Source organism: Mustelus asterias, unplaced genomic scaffold (assembly GCF_964213995.1).
Source record: "Mustelus asterias unplaced genomic scaffold, sMusAst1.hap1.1 HAP1_SCAFFOLD_47, whole genome shotgun sequence".
In the NCBI taxonomy this organism is placed as follows: Eukaryota; Metazoa; Chordata; class Chondrichthyes; order Carcharhiniformes; family Triakidae; genus Mustelus; species Mustelus asterias.
The window spans coordinates 744511-763317 of NW_027590122.1; the positions used below are offsets into that span (position 1 = coordinate 744511).

Consider the following 18807-nt stretch of genomic DNA (forward strand, 5'->3'; position numbering starts at 1 on the left):
CGGGTCCCTGGCGCTGTGAGGCAGAAGTGCTAACAACTATGCCACTGTGCCTCCCACGAATGAATTCAAAAAAGAAAATCCTCATATGATACAGTATTACACTTTATATTTCTCCAACAGCTCCTTAACCCTGTGACAATTAGCGGTGAACGAAACCTGGTTGGCTTATAATTAATTGAGCTGGCAGAGAAACAAAATTGAAATCGACTTTTGACAGAATTGAATAAATCAGGACGGACACAGCGATCAGGAAAGTTCTCCGTCAGCATCCAAATCATTGTAGCTCATCTTATTGACCACCGGCTGTCTCACATTCACTGGTAGTGGGAGCACAGGACATCAGGACTTTGCAGCATATTGCACAATATCACAAGAGTAAATGCTTTATCTTCCACAGAACCAGGTTATGAACTGGACATTTCTTCACAGATTGGCAGCTCTGAGAGGCACTGTTAAATAATCAAAATCAAATTATGCTGCACATTAGAACATGGTACTACTCAGGTACAAGAGACGTTGCCTTTCTAATGAGGGGCAGAAGACTGAGAATATTCCAGGAATCCGCGCTGTTCAAGGCAATTATATGACTTTATTTTACTTTTAATTATTTTCATTTTTGGGCCATTACACTGATCTCATTGGACTGAGGGATTGGGGACATCAAAATCTCTTTCCTGCACTTCATTGAAGTTGCTCACAAAGTGGCTTGAATTGTTGGAAGGACATTTATTTGTAAGTCATACAAATGAAATAGCACCCAGCCAATTGACTAGTTTCCGATACTGTTTAATCACATAATCAACAGTGCATTCATTAAAAGTATTTGCTTGGAATGAATACCATTTAGAACGTGTCTTTCTTGTGGGAATCAGACATTTATTGCATAACTGGCTAAGTCCCATTTTATCCTTACATATTAACGTTAATCTGTCCACGCAGTGCTTGGCAGCGGTCCAACCTGCTGCCAAATATCCGAAAATATTTACAGGAAGCATCTGAGGGTGTTTGTTCAGAAACTCAAAGATCTGTTTCCTCAGTACTGAGCGCTTGGCTGCAAGCCAACTTCAAACTCTCAGCATTGTCAATGGGGCCTATTTATAAATAAATCTACCCAGCAACAGTACTGGAGGCAAGTTAATTATTTTTAATGTTGTAAACCTGTATGAATGTTTCCCATTGCTTTGGAAAAGAAAGTTTCCATCTTCTCTGGCTCCTTGTTAGCAACAATGACGATCTCTCCAACACAACAAAACACTGTGATCGATGGATAGAAATAAATACAGGCAGATTGTGAGAGTTGATTCAGAGAGGTGATATATCTTATACTGCATAAACATATATGCTTGTGTTTTATTTCACTTGATTCTTCCATGGGACGAGGGAGTCTCTGGAAAGACCAACATTTGTTTCCTGTGCTTAATTTATTTTCAACTGAGGGGTGTGCTCGGGCATTTCGGAAGGCATTGCCCAGTTACACATATTGCTGCCTGTCTGTAGTCACACCCTGGTGAGACCAAGTAGGGATGGCAGATTTCCTTGATTGGGGAATCAGAGAGGTTTATCTGGTCGCTGTAAGTATGAATCCAGATTTATTGATTGAAATCAAATTCCACCAGCTGCCATGGTCGGATTTAATCTCGTGTTCCCACATCACTGCACTGGGATTCTGGATTACTGCTCCACTGGCATTAATATTACGCCACCATCGACACAAGAAATAAATAAATGCCTGTGTTGATGCAGGGATGAACGATAGTTGGATACCTGAATGTTTTCATTGAGGAATCAGTGAATGGACTGATGGATGCGACGATAGCTGGTCCTGAAATTTGTTGTTCTACATTCGCTTACTTGTGTTTTGCTACTTCAAAAATCGAATCTAGTCCTTTATTACAATTGTGTCAGTCTACAACCTTTAATCCTTCCAGATTTTCGGGGTGAATTCCATCCCCGGGATATCGGGAACAAATGAATTGAACCTCACTAAGATTAGTCTGATTTTTCCCCATGTTGGTGGTAAATCTTCAAATCCAAAATGGAAAGAGGGAACATGATTAGGTTGATGAGGGAGGGTTGTAATATTTGGAACATGTGGCCTTTCCAGTGCAACAAAATCACTCAACAGATCATCACCCAAATTAGTGAAGCCTAATAAATAAATAATGTGGCAACGAAAATATTGTGTAACTCACTGGACAGCTTGAAGTTTTGAATTACTTTCCAGAACTGTGTAAAAATGAATCGGGATTTTTAAGCTCCTATAAATTCATATTAGATACAGATACTTTCAGTTATACAGCCATTATAAAAATGGTCACACATTCCAGTTATTTATCAGGAGTTTCTGTGTGATGATGAGGTGATTACTTGTAATAAAGCGTAGAGGCTGCTGGGTAGCTGCTACTATTTGGTCTGATTTAAATCAATTTCCCACTGAATTCTGAGGCAGATTTGATTCTTTCGTGACAGAAAGGCGAATGCTGTCTCAATACATTTGAATCTCAATGAATTGTACTAAATAAACTGAAATTATATTCGCATCAAATAAAATACTGACAATAATTGGTGAAATATTAATTAACTTTTGTGAATTGAAGATTATTGGTAATATTAGCGCCAGGCAATGACCACCTCCAAAAAGGAGAATCTACCCATTGCTCCTTGTCACTCAATGATATTATGATACTGAATCACCCACTATAAACATCGTCGGTGTTACCAATGGCTAACAAGAATATAAGAACATAAGAAGTAGGAGCAGGAGTAGGCCATCTAGCCCCACGAGCCTGCCCCGCCATTCAATAAAACCATGGCTGATCTGATAGTATGTTCCACTTACCCGCCCGCTCCCCATAACCCTTAATTCCCTTATTGATCAGAAATCTATCTACCTGTGACTTAAACATATTGAACGAGGTAGCCTCCACTGCTTCAATGGGCAGAGAATTCATTCCAAAGATTCACTACCCTCTGAGAGAAGAAGTTCCTCCTCAACTCTGTTCTAAACTGACTCCCCCTTATTTTGAGGCTGAGTCCTCTCGTTCTTGTTTCCTTTCTAAGTGGAAAGAATCTCTCTGCCTCTACCCTGTCTAGTCCGTTCATTATCTTATATGTCTCTATAAGATCTCTCCTCAGCCTTCTAAACTCCAATGAGTACAGGCCCAATCTACTCAATCTCTCCTCATAAGCTAACCCCCTCATCTCCGGTATCAACCTGGTGAACCTTCTCTGTACTCCCTCCAAGGCCAATATATCCTTCCGCAAATAAGGGGACCAAAATTGCACACAGCACTCTAGTTGCGGCCTCACCAGTACATTGTACAATTGTAGCAGGACCTGCCTGCTTTTATACTCCATCCCCTTCGCGATAAAGGCCAACATTCCATTTGCCTTCTTGATCACCTGCTGCACCTGCAAACTGATTTTTTCCGATTCATGCACAAGGACCCACAGGTCTCTCTGCACAGTAGCATGTTGTAATTTTTCATCATATAAATAAGAGTCCATTTTACTATTATTGCTTCCAAAGTGGATAACCTCACACTTGTCAACGTTATATTCCATCCAGCTCCGGCTGGAAAATCAGGTCAGCCTGCTGTGAGTAACCCACCTCCAGACTCCCCAAACCTGTGCACCAACTACACGACATAAGTCAGGAGAGTAAAAGGGTTCTTTCCAGTTGCTTGAATAAGTGGAGCTCAAACAACATTCAAGAATCTTCATACCATTCAGGAATAAGCAGCCGGCTTGACTGGCATAGAATTTGAAAATGCTCACTCCCTCCACCACAGAGAGCAGTATGATGTACCATTTACAAGTTTCACTTCCGAAACTCACCAAGACTCCTTAGGCAGCAACTTCCAACCACACGACAGTTACCATCTGGAAGGACAGGAGTAACAGTTACCAGGGAATATCACCTATAAATTCCCCTCCAAATCAGTCATATACCTGACTTGTAAACATATCGTCCTTCCTACACTGTCGCTGGATTGAAATCCTAGAACAGCACAGTGTGGGTACCTACACCACAGGTTCTGCAGCAATTCAAGCAGTTAGCTCATCACCAGCTTACTAAGGGCAATTAGGTATAGGCAATAAATGCTGACTTAGCCAGCAACACCCATGTCCCTTGAATTAAAACTTAAATGCATTAATGTTTATGAATGGATGATAACTTGTGAACAAAATTGTGTAACTTTGTGAATGGATGGCAATTGGTGAAAATAAATACCAACTTTCTGAACATTTATGACCTTCTCTTTCTCTGCCAGAAGATAGGTTCCGTTCCACAGGAGATTCATGATTCAAAAACATCACACTATCCGAAGACAAGGCCGACAGAGGAGACGGCAACATCTGCAGCTGTATCTCAATCATAGCATCACGGGAAAGGCCTTTGATAGGATTACAATTTTGTTACTCGTCTGCTTGAAGACCGGGATTAACCTGAAGCACAGTGTTGTGCTTGTGTTGGAAGATATACGTATCATAACCATACTTTCGTGAATCGCAAGAAGATATTCGACACTCGCATCAGAGCAGAGACTGCAAGATTTGGGGGAACTAGGCTCTCCACCAAAACGTCCTCGGTCTCATTCATGACACACAAAACGACAATCTACAACCACACCTGATAGCGTCATGGGCAACACTTGCAGTTGAATCAACCTCTCAAAAGTTGTCCCCCTCAGTCATCAACAAATTTGACATATGCAAAAGAAACCAAACTGAAATGAATGTGTTTATTGTGTTTCTAAATTCTATTGTAAATGGAAGGATGCCGGTTATCATTGTGACGTTGATTTGTAAACAATATGACATTTTTCCGACAACGCACGCAGAGGCACACACATATATTCTCTCTTGTTCTCATTCTGTCCCACAAATTGTCTCCCTTTCATACGCACGTACACGTACAGAAATAGAAACACACACACACACTTTCCTTCAACTTAACACTCCATCTTGGCTTCCGAGGAATCACCTAATCATCACACAGAAACTCCTGATAAATAACTGGAATGTGTGACCAACTATCTTTCAGATGGAACGATGAACAAATAAACTTTCCCCAACGCCATGTTTGCTGAGCTGGACGTTAAAGGACCCATGGTCTCCAACAGCGCCCTGGTCAACATCCCTCCTTTGGCGGCCCTCGGGCTGCGGTGAGGGAGGGCGATGGCGGCGGGTGCGGCCTGGTTCTGGGCGCTGCTGCTTGTCGTGCTGCTGAGCGGCGCTGCCGGGGAGGAGGAGCGGCCCAAGGCCGGCAAGAAGAAGAAGGACATCCGCGACTACAACGATGCCGACATGGCCCGACTGCTGGAGGAGTGGGAGAAAGATGATGATATAGAAGAAGGAGACCTACCAGAGCACAAGAGAACATCTCCACCAATAGATTTTTCCCAAATTGATCCCAGCAATCCTGAAAACCTTCTAAAGGCAACCAAGAAAGGCAAGACCTTAATGATATTTGTGACAGTGTCTGGGAATCCCACTGAGAAGGACACTGAGGAGATCACCAGTCTTTGGCAAGGCAGTCTGTACAATGCAAATTATGATGTCCAGAGATTTGTTGTTGGTTCTGATCGTGCCATATTCATGCTGCGTGATGGAAGCTACGCCTGGGAGATTAAAGACTTCCTGATAAATCAGGATCGCTGTGCGGATGTCACTGTTGAGGGGCAAATGTATCCTGGGAAAGCAGCAGAGAAAAAGAAGAATGAAACCAAGCCCGATAAGAAGAAGAAGAAAGAAGCAACGGTTTCCCAGAAAGACAACCGAGCAAACAAAAACGAACTATGACACGGTTGAGTTAGAAAGATGGTGAAATGAACTTTTCTTTTGGTTTTGATTGCCTTTTGATGTTTGAGATTTTGGAGCTATTATTGAATCCATGATGCTGGATTTTTATAGCTCCAGGTTTTTGGGAGTGAGACTAATGTGAACTCCACCTAACATTCATTCCTAATATGAAGGCACTGCGTCATCTTGTGCGTCGCGGTCTTTTAAAGGTACGAAAGGAAGTCTCCAGGTGCAGCTGTAGACTTTATAGATCATATTTGCTGCCTGTACCTTACACCTCAACACAATAGGATTTCTCTTCATTTTGTTCTGATTTGCACTTCAATATAAAATGCAAGTTCCCTTTTGTGATTTAAGTACACTTTGACACAAAGACCATTATTTTCTATTGGTGCCTTTTTATAAGTAGTGACATTAATATGTTTCTAATTTCAAAATGAAATGATTGAAATTGCTGTCGGTATGGTCCACGTGTATTAAATTGATTTTTGAGATGTTAAAAAAAAAAACATCCCTCCTTTTAACCAAAATGAACAAAAATGCATTACCATGGATTGAGCTATTTTGATCTGATGCTGATCTGGCAACATCGGAACATAGCCGCAGGAGTAGGCCATTCAGCTCCTCGAACTCGCCTCGCCATTCAATAAGTTCATGGCTGATCTGTGGCCGAATACATGTACCTTCCCTCGGCCCATGTTGATACCCCTGTTCAATAAAAGAAAATCGATCTCAGACTTCAATCTAACAATTGAACCAGCACCCACCGGCGTCTGCGGAAGAGAGTTCCAAACATCCATCTCTCTCTGCGTGTACAAATTCTTTCTATTAACTCTCCTGAACGGCCTGTCCCTATTTTTTTTAAACTATGGCCCTTTATTCTCGAACTTTCAACGTGTGGAAACATTTTATCTTTATCTACCTTCCCTGTAAATATTTCATAGATTTCTATCAGAGCAGCCCTCAACCTTCTGAATTCGAGAGAAAAAGTCTTTTTTGGCTTTTTTGGAGGAAATAATAACAAATGGGATTACTATCTCAATGGAAACAAATTAAAACATGCTACCGTGCAAAGGGACCTGGGGGTCCTTGTGCATGAGACGCAAAAGCCCAGTCTGCAGGTACAACAGGTGATCAAGAAGGCAAATGGGATGTTGGCCTATATTGCGAAGGGGATAGAATATAAAAGCAGGGATGTCTTGATGCACCTGTACAGGGCATTGGTGAGGCCGCAGCTGGAATACTGTGTGCAGTATTGGTCCCCTTATATGAGGAAGGATATATTGGCATTGGAGGGAGTGCAGAGAAGGTTCACCAGGTTGATACCGGAGATGAGGGGTTTGGATTATGAGGAGAGGCTGAGGAGATTGGTTTTGTACTCGTTGGAGTTTAGAAGGATGAGGGGGGATCTTATGGAGACTTATAAGATAATGCGGGGGCTGGATAGGGTGGAGGCGGAGAGATTCTTTCCACTTAGTAAGGAAGTTAAAACTAGAGGACACAGCCTCAAAATAAAGGGGGGTCGGTTTAAGACAGAGTTGAGGAGGAACTTCTTCTCCCAGAGGGTGGTGAATCTCTGGAATTCTCTGCCCACTGAGGTGGTGGAGGCTACCTCGCTGAATATGTTTAAAGCGCGGATGGATGGATTCCTGATCGGTAAGGGAATTAAGGGTTATGGGGATCAGGCGGGTAAGTGGTACTGATCCACGTCAGATCAGCCATGATCTTATTGAATGGCGGGGCAGGCTCGAGGGGCTAGATGGCCTACTCCTGCTCCTATTTCTTATGTTCTTATGTTCTTATGTTCTTAATTTGTCTGATCTCTCCTCGCAACTTGCGTTGAACTCCCTCCAGAGCCAACATCTTTCCAAAGATTTGTTGCCCATGCCTGCTCACAGTACTCTTTTTGTGGTCTAACAAAGATTTTCACAATTGCAGTACAACATCTGCATCCCTATACTCCAGTCCTTTGGGTATGAAGACCAGCATTCCGTTGGCCTTAATGTCTATTTTCTGCATCAGTTCGTGGCATTTTGAGAAACTATGCGCCTGAAGCCCCAAATCTCGTTGGGCATCCACTAAATTTAATTTTGTGCCTTCTAAAAATACCTTGATCTATCATTTGGACATTTGACTTTTTATGCCATTATCTAAGCCATTAATGAATACTGTCAATAATTGAGGCCCCAAGACAGATTCCTGCGGGACAACACTTAAGCTGCATGATTCAGCAACGTACGTGTACAATTCGTTGCACCTTACAATTTGGCACCTTCCGCAGAAGGGGATGTGGTATTACATTAATGGATGTGAATTCGTGGTACATTCATATCATAGATCATACCTAACAGCGATATTTTCACAGTAACTGTAATTACAGAGTTTTGCCAGCAGATGGAAATGAAATCTTGATGGGTTACATTACATGACGCAATGAATGCCGCAATAAATACTACACTGGACCCTGTATCTGTTCATTTTGAATTGACCTCCATATGTATCTATTTAGAATGGGCACAGTCTCTGATTATACTACATTATATTATATGGCACCCTGTTTAAACTAATATTGCACCAGTACATGTCAATGTATACATCACACAATCACTCTGATCCGAATATTTCCAGGAAGGATCAAACTTTGCAGTTCTGCCGCATGCAGTCCTGAATGGTGGTGGACATTCAAACAATTAACCGCAGCAGGAGCCTCAAATAAAACCCACATTCTTAATGATGTGGGACCTCAGCAAAGGGTAAAGAAACAAAACTGAAACAATTGCTACCATCTCCAGCCGGAAGTGCCGAGAAGATGTTCCATCTCAGCCTCCTCCTGAGGTCCCCAGCATCACAGATGCCAGTTTCCAAGCAGTTCAATTCATTTCACAGTATAATATTGGAACAGGAATAGACCATTCAAGCCCTGGAGCCCGCTCCGCCACGCAATATGTTCATGATTGATCTGTGGCCTAACACTGTGCTGAAGGCTTTGGACACTGCAAAGGTTATTGGTCCTGACAATATTTCAGCAATAATAATGACGATGTGTGCTCTGGAGCTAGCTGCGCCCCAGCCAATCTATTCAAGTATATACATCACGGTCACATACCCAACAGTATGGAAAATTGGCAGACATGTCCTGTCACGAAAAGCAGGGAAAATCCAATCCGGCCAATTATCGCCCAATGCGTCCTCACTCGATCAACGTAATAGAAAGTATCAAGGATCATCCGATCAGCAATAATAATAATAATCCGCTCAATGATGCTCTCTCTGGGTCCCACTAGGGGCACGCGGTTCCAGAAATCATTTGAACTTAGTCCAAATATAGTAGAAATAGCTGATTTAATAAGGTAAGGTGAGAGTGCCTGCCCTCGACAATAACGCAGCACTTGACTGATTATGGCATCAATAAGCCCGAGCGAAGCTGCAGTCAATGGGGATCCGGGGGTAAACATTCCACTGGCTTCAGTCAAACCGAACATAGAGTAAGATGGTTGTGGTTGTTGAAAGCCAATCATCTGAGTCACAGGGCTTTGCTGCAGGAAGTCCTCAGGATAGTGTGCTCGGCCTAATCTTCACCCTTCATTGGAAGGTCAGAAGTGGGATGTTCACTAATGATTGCACAGTGTTCAGCACATTTGCGACTCCTCAGATACTGAAGCAGTCCGTGTCCATATGCAGCAAGACTTAGAACACATTCAGGCTTTTCTGAGGATTAGAGAATAACATTCACGCCACACAAGTGGCAGGCAATGACCTTCTGCAAGTAAGAGAGATTCCAAACATCTCCCTTTGACACTAAATGGCATGACGACGGCTGAAACCCCCACTATCATCATTCTGTGAATTACCGTTGATTAAAAACTGAACTGGGCAACCATGTAAAAAATATTGCGACAAGGACATGTCAGACGCTGGGAATTTTGTGTTGAGTCACTCACCCCTTGACTTCTCAAACCCTCTCCATCATGTACAGGGCAAAGGTCAGGAGTCTGATTGAATGTTCTCCACTTGTCTGACGTGTGACCCTGAAGCAACACCCAAATATCTCGAAACCACCCAGCAAAAAGCAGGTTGCTCGATGAACGCCCCACACACCACTTGAAGCATTCACTCTCTGCATCACAGATGTACAACTCCAGTAGTGTGAACTATACACAACTTGGAGAGCGGCAACATAATCCTTCGATAGCACCTTCCAAACACATTCATTCTGATACTTAAAACGACAAGGGCAGCAGATGCACGAGAACACAATTACCTGCAAGTGCCCATAAAACCCACACGCCATCTTGACTGTATATTTCAGTGTCAATGGATGAAAACCTTGTAACTCCCTTCCTGTCAGCACTGTGCGTGTATTTACTCTGTGGAATTCAATGGCTCGAGAAGAGTGCTCACCACTACATTCTCAAAGGGAAAAACGAAGTGGCAACAAATGCTACTTTACCAGTGACACAAAAATCTCATAAAATAACTTTAAACATATCATATCTCTGCTTATATTCAATTAACCCCCATTTCTGTTTGTATTGAAATAGGCCATGTCTCGATCACATTACAACATGTCTTATCTCCGTTATTTCCCTACTCGGCTCATTATCAGTTGTTCCGACAAGAAGCCAAGGCCCTACTTCGACGATAGTTTCTGAGTTATGACTGTGCTGAACTATGTTTCAGTTAATACGGGCGGCACGGTGGCACAATAGTTATCACTGCTGCCTGATAGCACCAGGGACCCGGTTTCAATTCCCAGCTATGGTGACTGTCTGTGTGTCGTCTGCATGTTCTCCCTGTGTCTGGGTGGGTTTCATCCGGGTCCTCCGGTTTCCTCCCACAGTCCGAAGGACGTGCTGTTTAGGTGCATTTTGGCCATGCTAAATTCTCCCCTAAATTCTACCCGAACAGGCGACTAGGGGATTTTCACAGTAACTTAATTGCAGTGTTGATGTAAGCCTACTTGTGACACTAACAAATAAGCTTTAAAACTTTAATCTGGCTGTGTCTCAATTCCTACTGCATCACAGCATTTATCTGTGTATACTAAACTGAAACAACATTCTTACATTACAAATGTTTCGGTCACAGTATTTGCTTGAATAGTTCATTACATCAAATTAACTCGATCTTGTTTTAGTTAGAACTTGCCGTATGAGGAACGTTTGAGGACTCTGGGTCTGTACTCGATGGAGTTAAGAAGAATGGGGGGGTGGATCTTATTGAAACTTGCAGGATACTGCGAGGGCTGGATAGAGTGAACATGGAGAGGATGTTTCCCCTCGTAGGAAAAGCTAGAACCAGAGGGCACAACCTCACGCTGAAGGGGTGATCCTTTAAAACAGAGATGAGGAAAAATGTCTTCAGCCAGAGAGTGGTGAATCTGTGGAACTCTTTGCCATAGCAGGCTGTGGAGGCCAAGTCATTGAGTGTCTTTAAGATAGAGTTAGATAGGTTCTTGATTGATAAAGGGATCAGGGGTTATGGGCAAAAGGCAGGAGAATGAAGATCAGAAAAGTATCAGCCATGATTGAATGGCGGAGCAGTCTCGATGGGCCGAGTGGCCCATTTCTGCTACTATGTCTTATGGTATGGTCTTAATGCTGCATCAGTCCATGTATGTGTTTATTTCATCCTGACTCTGCCTACATTTAATGCGACCAGGTCACTGTTATTAATGCACTAGATTATGCCTCTGTTCGAATTATGGTCGCATTACTCTACGGTTCTGTGAGGAGGAGAGATAATACAATACATAAATATGCTGTGCTAAAAACATCTGTATTCAGCAGGATCCTGAAACAGAAACTATTGGATCGACAGTGCATCCAGCGCAGGGTTTGATATCTACTTGCAATACAGTCAGCAGAATTGCATTTCAGATATCACTTCTTCCAGTGCCCAAGACCAGTCTCCATCCCAGAGAGTTGTGTCTGTCGGAGGATGCAGAGAAATGTGTTCCCCCAGCCACTTTTCACATTATTGCACCTTGTCTAGCGCAGTAATAACTGAGTCCGTGCCCAATATAAAATGAACGTGGACATAGTCAAGTGCAGAACTAAGACCGCATCCAGTTTAGTACAGAGACAGGTCTACATTAATAGAAGCAGAGTCACTGTCGAGCTTAATGTAAACAGAGATATGGTGACGTTTTTTCTTGCTGGTAATGGCTTCAGGGATGGCAGTTCAGGCAGTATGCTGCATCTCCTGTGGGATGTATGTGGTGAGGAAATCCAGTAGTGTTTCAGGAGATTTTAGTTGTAAGAAGTGCATTAGATTGCAGCTTCTGGAGGAGCGTGTAAAGGAGCTGGAGGGGGAGGTAGAGGAACTCCGCATAATTCGGGAGGCGGAGGTGGAAGTTGATAGGAGTTATAGAGAAATAGTAACTCCTAGAAATGAGGCTTGGGTCAATGCCAGGAGGAGGGGTAAGAAGCAATCGGGAAGACAATCCCCTGGGGCGGTTCCCCTCCATAATAGGTTTTCGGTGCTGGAGGCTACAGTTGAGGAGGAATCAACTGAGCATAGAGAGCAGATCTCTGGGGGTGAGCCGAGTGAGAAAGCTCAGGTGGTTAGGGGCTGTAAAAGACTGGGCCTTGTGATTGGGGACTCCACAATTAAGGGGACAGATAGGAGGGTCGGAACTAAAGGTAGGGACTCAGGGTTGGTGTGTTGCCTACCAGGGGCTGGGGTCCGGGATGTGTCTGACAGGGTATTCAGGACTCTTAGGGGGGAGGGAGATAAACCACAAGTTATTGTACATGTGGGGACACACGACATAGGGAGGATAGGGGAAGGGGATATTAGGCAGGGATTTATGGAGTTGGGGTGGAAACTAAAGGCCAAGACTGACAGAGTGGTTATCTCTGGACTCTTGCCTGTACCACGGGATAGTTTAGAGAGGAATAGGGAGAGGGAAGGTTTGAATTCATGGCTGAGGGGATGGTGCAGGAGGGAGGGGTTCAGGTACTTAAGCAATTGGGGCTCGTACTGGGGAAGGTGTGACCTCTATGAGAAGGATGGTCTACACCTTAATCAGAAGGGGACCAATATCCTGGGGGGTATATTTGCTAAGGCCATGCAGGGAGGTTTAAACTGATTCGGGGGGGGGGGGAGGGATCCTGAGTAGTGGGGCTGAAAGTGAGGGATGCATGGATGGGGACTGCAATGCACGGCATTGCAGAGGTGGGGTGGAGCAGGGTTTGAAATGTGTATACTTCAATGCCAGGAGTATTCGCAATAAAGTGGGTGAACTTGCAGCGTGGATCAGTACCTGGGACTTCGATGTTGTGGCTATTTCAGAGACATGGATAGAGCAGGGGCAGGAATGGATGCTGCAGGTCCCGGGGTTCAAATGTTTTAGTCGAAGTAGGGAAGGAGGTAGAAGAGGGGGAGGGGTAGCATTATTGGTCAGAGATTGTATCACAGTGTCAGAGAGGAGGTTTGATGAGGACTTATCTGTTGAGGTAGTATGGGCGGAGATTAGAAATAGGAGAGGAGAGGTCACCCTGTTGGGAGTCTTTTATAGACCTCCTAAAAGTTCTAGAGAGGTTGAGGAAAGGATTGCGGAGTCAATCCTGCTTAGGAGTGAAAGTAATAGGGCAATTGTTATGGGGGATTTTAACTTGACTAATATTGACTGGAATTGTTATAGCTCTAGCTCGTTAGAGGGGTCAGTTTTTGTTCAAAGCGTGCAGGAAGGTTTTTTGACTCAGTATGTAGACAGGCCAACTAGAGGTGAGGCTATATTGGATCTGGTGCTGGGAAATGAGCCAGACCAGGTGCTAGACTTGGACGTTGGTGTGCATTTTGGTGATAGTGACCACAATTCGGTTACGTTCACCTTAGTGATGGAAAGGGATAGGCATGAACCTCGGGCCAGTGGTTTTAGCTGGGGGAAGGGTAATTATGAGGCTATTAGGAGAGAATTAGGAAACATAGGTTGGACTAGGAGATTACAGGGACTGGGAACGTCCGACATGTGGAGTTTTTTCAAGGAGCAGCTACTGCGAGTCTGTGATAGGTATGTCCCTGTCAGGCAAGGAGGAATTGGTAGGGCTAGGGAACCGTGGTGCACCAAAAAAGTTTCTTTGTTGGTTAAAAAGAAAAAGGAGGCTTATGTTCGGATGAGACGTGAGCACTCGGGTAGTGCACTAGAAAGCTTTAGATTGGCTAAGAGGGAGTTGAAGAGCGAGCTTAGAAGGGCTAAAAGGGGACATGAGAAGACTTTGGCGGATAGGGTTAAAGAGAATCCTAAGGCGTTCTATAGGTATGTCAAGAACAGAAGGTTGGTTAGGGCAAGTTTAGGGCCAGTTATAGATGGCAGAGGGAAGTTATGTGTGGAACCGGAGGAGATTGGTGAAGCATTGAACCAATATTTCTCTTCGGTGTTCACGCAAGGGGACATGAATATAGCTGAGGAGGACACTGGGTTGCAAGGGAGTAGAATAGACAGTATTACAGTTGATAAGGAGGATGTGCAGGATATTCTGGAGGGTCTGAAAATAGATAAATCCCCTGGTCCGGATGGGATTTATCCAAGGATTCTCTGGGAGGCAAGAGAAGTGATTGCAGAGCCTCTGGCTCTGATCTTCAGGTCGTCGTTGGCCTCTGGTATAGTACCAGAAGATTGGAGGTTAGCGAATGTTGTCCCATTGTTTAAGAAGGGGAACAGAGACTTCCCCGGGAATTATAGACCGGTGAGTCTCACTTCTGTTGTCGGCAAGATGTTGGAAAAAATTATAAGGGATAGGATTTATAGTTATTTGGAGAGTAATGAATTGATAGGTGATAGTCAGCATGGTTTTGTGGCAGGTAGGTCGTGCCTTACTAACCTTACTGAGTTTTTTGAGAAAGTGACCAAGGAGGTGGATGGGGGCAAGGCAGTGGACGTGGTATATATGGATTTTAGTAAGGCGTTTGATAAGGTTCACCATGGTAGGCTTCTGCAGAAAATGCAGATGTATGGGATTGGGGGTGATCTAGGAAATTGGATCAGGAATTGGCTAGCGGATAGGAAACAGAGGGTGGTGGTTGATAGTAAATATTCATCATGGAGTGCGGTTACAAGTGGTGTACCTCAGGGATCTGTTTTGGGGCCACTGCTGTTTGTAATATTTATTAATGATCTGGATGAGGGTATAGTTGGGTGGATTAGCAAATTTGCTGATGACACCAAAGTCGGTGGTGTGGTAGACAGTGAGGAAGGGTGTCGTAGTTTGCAGGAAGACTTAGACAGGTTGCAAAGTTGGGCCGAGAGGTGGCGGATGGAGTTTAATGCGGAGAAGTGTGAGGTAATTCACTTTGGTAGGAATAACAGATGTGTTGAGTATAGGGCTAACGGGAGGACTTTGAATAGTGTGGAGGAGCAGAGGGATCTAGGTGTATGTGTGCATAGATCCCTGAAAGTTGGGAATCAAGTAGATAAGGTTGTTAAGAAGGCATATGGTGTCTTGGCGTTTATTGGTAGGGGGATTGAATTTAGGAGTCGTAGCGTTATGTTGCAACTGTACACAACTCTGGTGCGGCCGCACTTGGAGTACTGTGTGCAGTTCTGGTCCCCACATTACAGGAAGGATGTGGAGGCTTTGGAGAGGGTGCAGAGGAGGTTTACCAGGATGTTGCCTGGTATGGAGGGGAGATCCTATGAGGAGAGGCTGAGGGATTTGGGATTGTTTTCGCTGGAAAGGCGGCGGCTAAGAGGGGATCTTATTGAAACATATAAGATGATTAGAGGTTTAGATAGGGTGGATAGTGATAGCCTTTTTCCTCTGATGGAGAAATCCAGCACGAGGGGGCATGGCTTTAAATTGAGGGGGGGTAGTTATAGAACCGATGTCAGGGGTAGGTTCTTTACCCAGAGGGTGGTGAGGGATTGGAATGCCCTGCCAGCATCAGTAGTAAATGCGCCTAGTTTGGGGGCGTTTAAGAGATCCGTAGATAGGTTCATGGACGAAAAGAAATTGGTTTAGGTTGGAGGGTCACAGTTTTTTTTTTAACTGGTCGGTGCAACATCGTGGGCCGAAGGGCCTGTTCTGCGCTGTAATGTTCTATGTTCTATGTTCTATGTGTAATATAAACAGAGACAGCATCTAGTTTAGTATAAACAGAGAGCACATCTCGTGTAATATGAACAGAGACACAACGTTCTTTAATATAAACTGACGCAGAGATTAGTTAATTTAGCATCAGCAGACCAGGATCACAGACGAGTGCATTATAGAGACAGGGCCTAGTGTCCCATCAAACATTCCAAGGACAGGTGTAGCATGTGTTTAGGTAGCGAATGTTAAGCTCCCTCCACATTGCAACATTAAACATTCCCAAGGCAGGTGTAGCACGGGATAGATACGAAGTGAATCTCCATCTCCACTGTCCGAATCATACATTCCCAGAAAATGTAGGCTGTTTAGAAACAGTAAAACTCTCTCTACACTGTCCATTGAAACAATTGGGTGGCCGGGACAGGACGAGTTAGATCCAGGGAATGACCAATATACATTTTGGAGAAAAGCTCTCTCGATATTGTCCAATTAATTGAATTAGACCCATTTAGTTAGAAGCCTATTGATATGGCTGAGAGAATACATTAGCTGGAGTTTGACTTGATGTTGTTGACAATGACCTGTCGTGGAGAGACAAAACAAGAGACAGAATCAGACAGGAGAAAAACACAGAGAGATAAAGCACAGGAAATCTCCACAAATATATTTGCCGTGGCATTATATTTCGAGATTAGAGGGAATCTTTCCTACTTTTGAACACAGAGATGATCATGGCCTTTTTTGCGCATATAACCGATGAAGAAAAATGTCCAAAAAACATTAACGACTGGAATCCCTTGATTTATATGCATGTTTGTCTATTTCTGTGCTGTGTTGATGGGGAAATTTTTGTTTTGTTTATCTCAATCAATAAATTTATTCTGGGATTGCTATTTCTCTGTTTACTTACACAAACACCTCACTGGTTAGAATGAAGTATCACGGCAGCAAAACCAGATAATCAGTCACTTATTGATTCGTTTCAACTCAAAGTAACTGTTTAATTTAAGTATATTGACAATTGGTTCAAAATGAATAGAAGCTTTGTGAATACCCATTAGAACAGATGCTATTTAATTCAAATAAAGAGATACATTCTAATCAAAAATTTGTTCAGAGTATTCTGATGTCACAATAAATGAAATATAGTTGAACAGGCTGGTATTCCACTGAATATCAATTTGATTGATGATTTAATCTACTTAAACTGGACAAGCTAAGACAACATGCAGCGGAATGAATACAATCACATTAATCTCAGAGCTCTCAACATATCAAATCTTGCATTTTCTAATGTTAACATTTGGAAAGAACTTGCATTTAGTTCATGGAAACATAGAAAACCTACAGTGCAGAAGGAGGCCATTCAGCCCGTCGAGTCTGCACCGACAAAAATCCCACGTAGGCCCTATCCTCGCAACCCAACATATTTACCTTGTTAATTTCGTTAACCTGCATATCATGGGGTACTAAGGGGCAATTTAGCATGGCCAATCAACCTAACCCGTACATCTTTGCACTGTGGAAAGAAACCGGAGCACCCGGAGGAAACCCTCGCAGGCATGTGGAAGAATGTGCGAGCTCCACACAGACAGTGGCCCAAGCCGGGAATCGAACCACGGCTCTAGAGATGTAAGGCAGCAGTGCTACCACTGTGCCACAGTGCCGCCTCACTATGACACCGTGCCGCCCACGTTTTTATAACGGTTTCCCTGACCTCAGATCGCCCCAAAGCATTTAAAACTCACTGATGTATTTTCGCTGAATTTATTCACTACTGTAATATTGGGAATACAGCAAATATCTGGAGCACAGCAGCCTCCCACAAACCGAGATGTGATAAAGGAACAGCAATTTTGTGATTTTAGTTGAAGAATGAATGGCCCAGGATACTGGGGAGAACAGCCCTGTTCTAGGGAATTATTTCATCGAGATTTTGCATCCTGCCATTGGCCTGCAATGAGAATCCGTTTCACTCTCTGCTGATGCCCACTGATCAACCGTTTTTGTTGTTTTTCTGTTAGATTGTCAGGATCCGCACTGTTTCCACTGTTTTATTCATTCTCTGGATATGGGCATCACTGGCAAAGTCAGCATTCATTGCCCATCCTGAGAAGGCTGATCTGAGCCACCTTTTTGAAATAATTGCCCTCTGGTCGGTTTTATTTGTGTTTGAATTTCTGCAGCAGCTTTGAAACACCTGAATGGCTATTTCGGAAATCTCAGCGGCATTTAAGTGTCAGCTTCATCACTGTGGAACTGGAGTCACATGTAGGACAGACAGGGTAAACACAGTCTTTTTTATTCATTCGTGGGACTTGGGCGTCACTGGCTGACGAGCATGCTTTGCCCATCCTTAGTTGCCCTTGGAGGGCAGTTGGGAGTCAACCACATTGCTGTGCCTCTGGAGTCAAATGTCGGTCAGACAAGTTAAGGACGGTAGATTTCTTTCCCGAAAGGGACATTAGCGAATCAGATGGGTTTTTACAAAAATTAACAATGGTCTCAGTCATCAATAGATTCTTAGTTCCAGATATTTTTAATTGAATTCAAATTCCACGATCTGCCGCGGTGGGATTTAAACCCAGGTCCTCAGAACATTAGCTGAACATTAGGTACACAGAAACTAGGAATCGAAGTAGGCCATTCGAACCTGATCCGTCATTCATTATGATCATGGATAGTTTTCTATCTCCAGGCCACATTGTTGCATTCTGTCCACACCCCTTGATAGCATTAAAATTTAATCACAAATCTATTTATTTCTTGAATATATGCAGCGACATGGCATCCACAGTCATCTGTGCGAGATCACTCCGCAGGTTCACTCGCCTCTGAAGTGAAGAGAGCTTTCCCCATTTCTATCCTAAATTGGCTACCCTGTGTCTTGAAACTGCATCCCTGGTTTGAGACTCCCTAACCAGCGAAAACATCTTTCCTTCATCTAGCCTGTCCAGCCCTGTTA

The 18807-nt window shown here is 43.6% G+C and overlaps 2 protein-coding genes across 2 annotated transcripts in view; one reads left to right on the plus strand and one right to left on the minus strand.

Moving 5' to 3' along the window:
* Positions 1-18807, minus strand: part of LOC144483171 (uncharacterized) — a gene marked incomplete at its 5' end in the record, with an annotated part of 182667 nt that overhangs the window by 79478 nt on the left and 84382 nt on the right. The window lies entirely within an intron of this gene.
* Positions 5158-6297, plus strand: LOC144483159 (LRP chaperone MESD-like). The gene has a single exon (XM_078201953.1). The coding sequence runs from the start codon at positions 5182-5184 to the stop codon at positions 5803-5805; it is 624 nt and encodes a 207-aa protein (XP_078058079.1). The 5' UTR covers positions 5158-5181; the 3' UTR covers positions 5806-6297.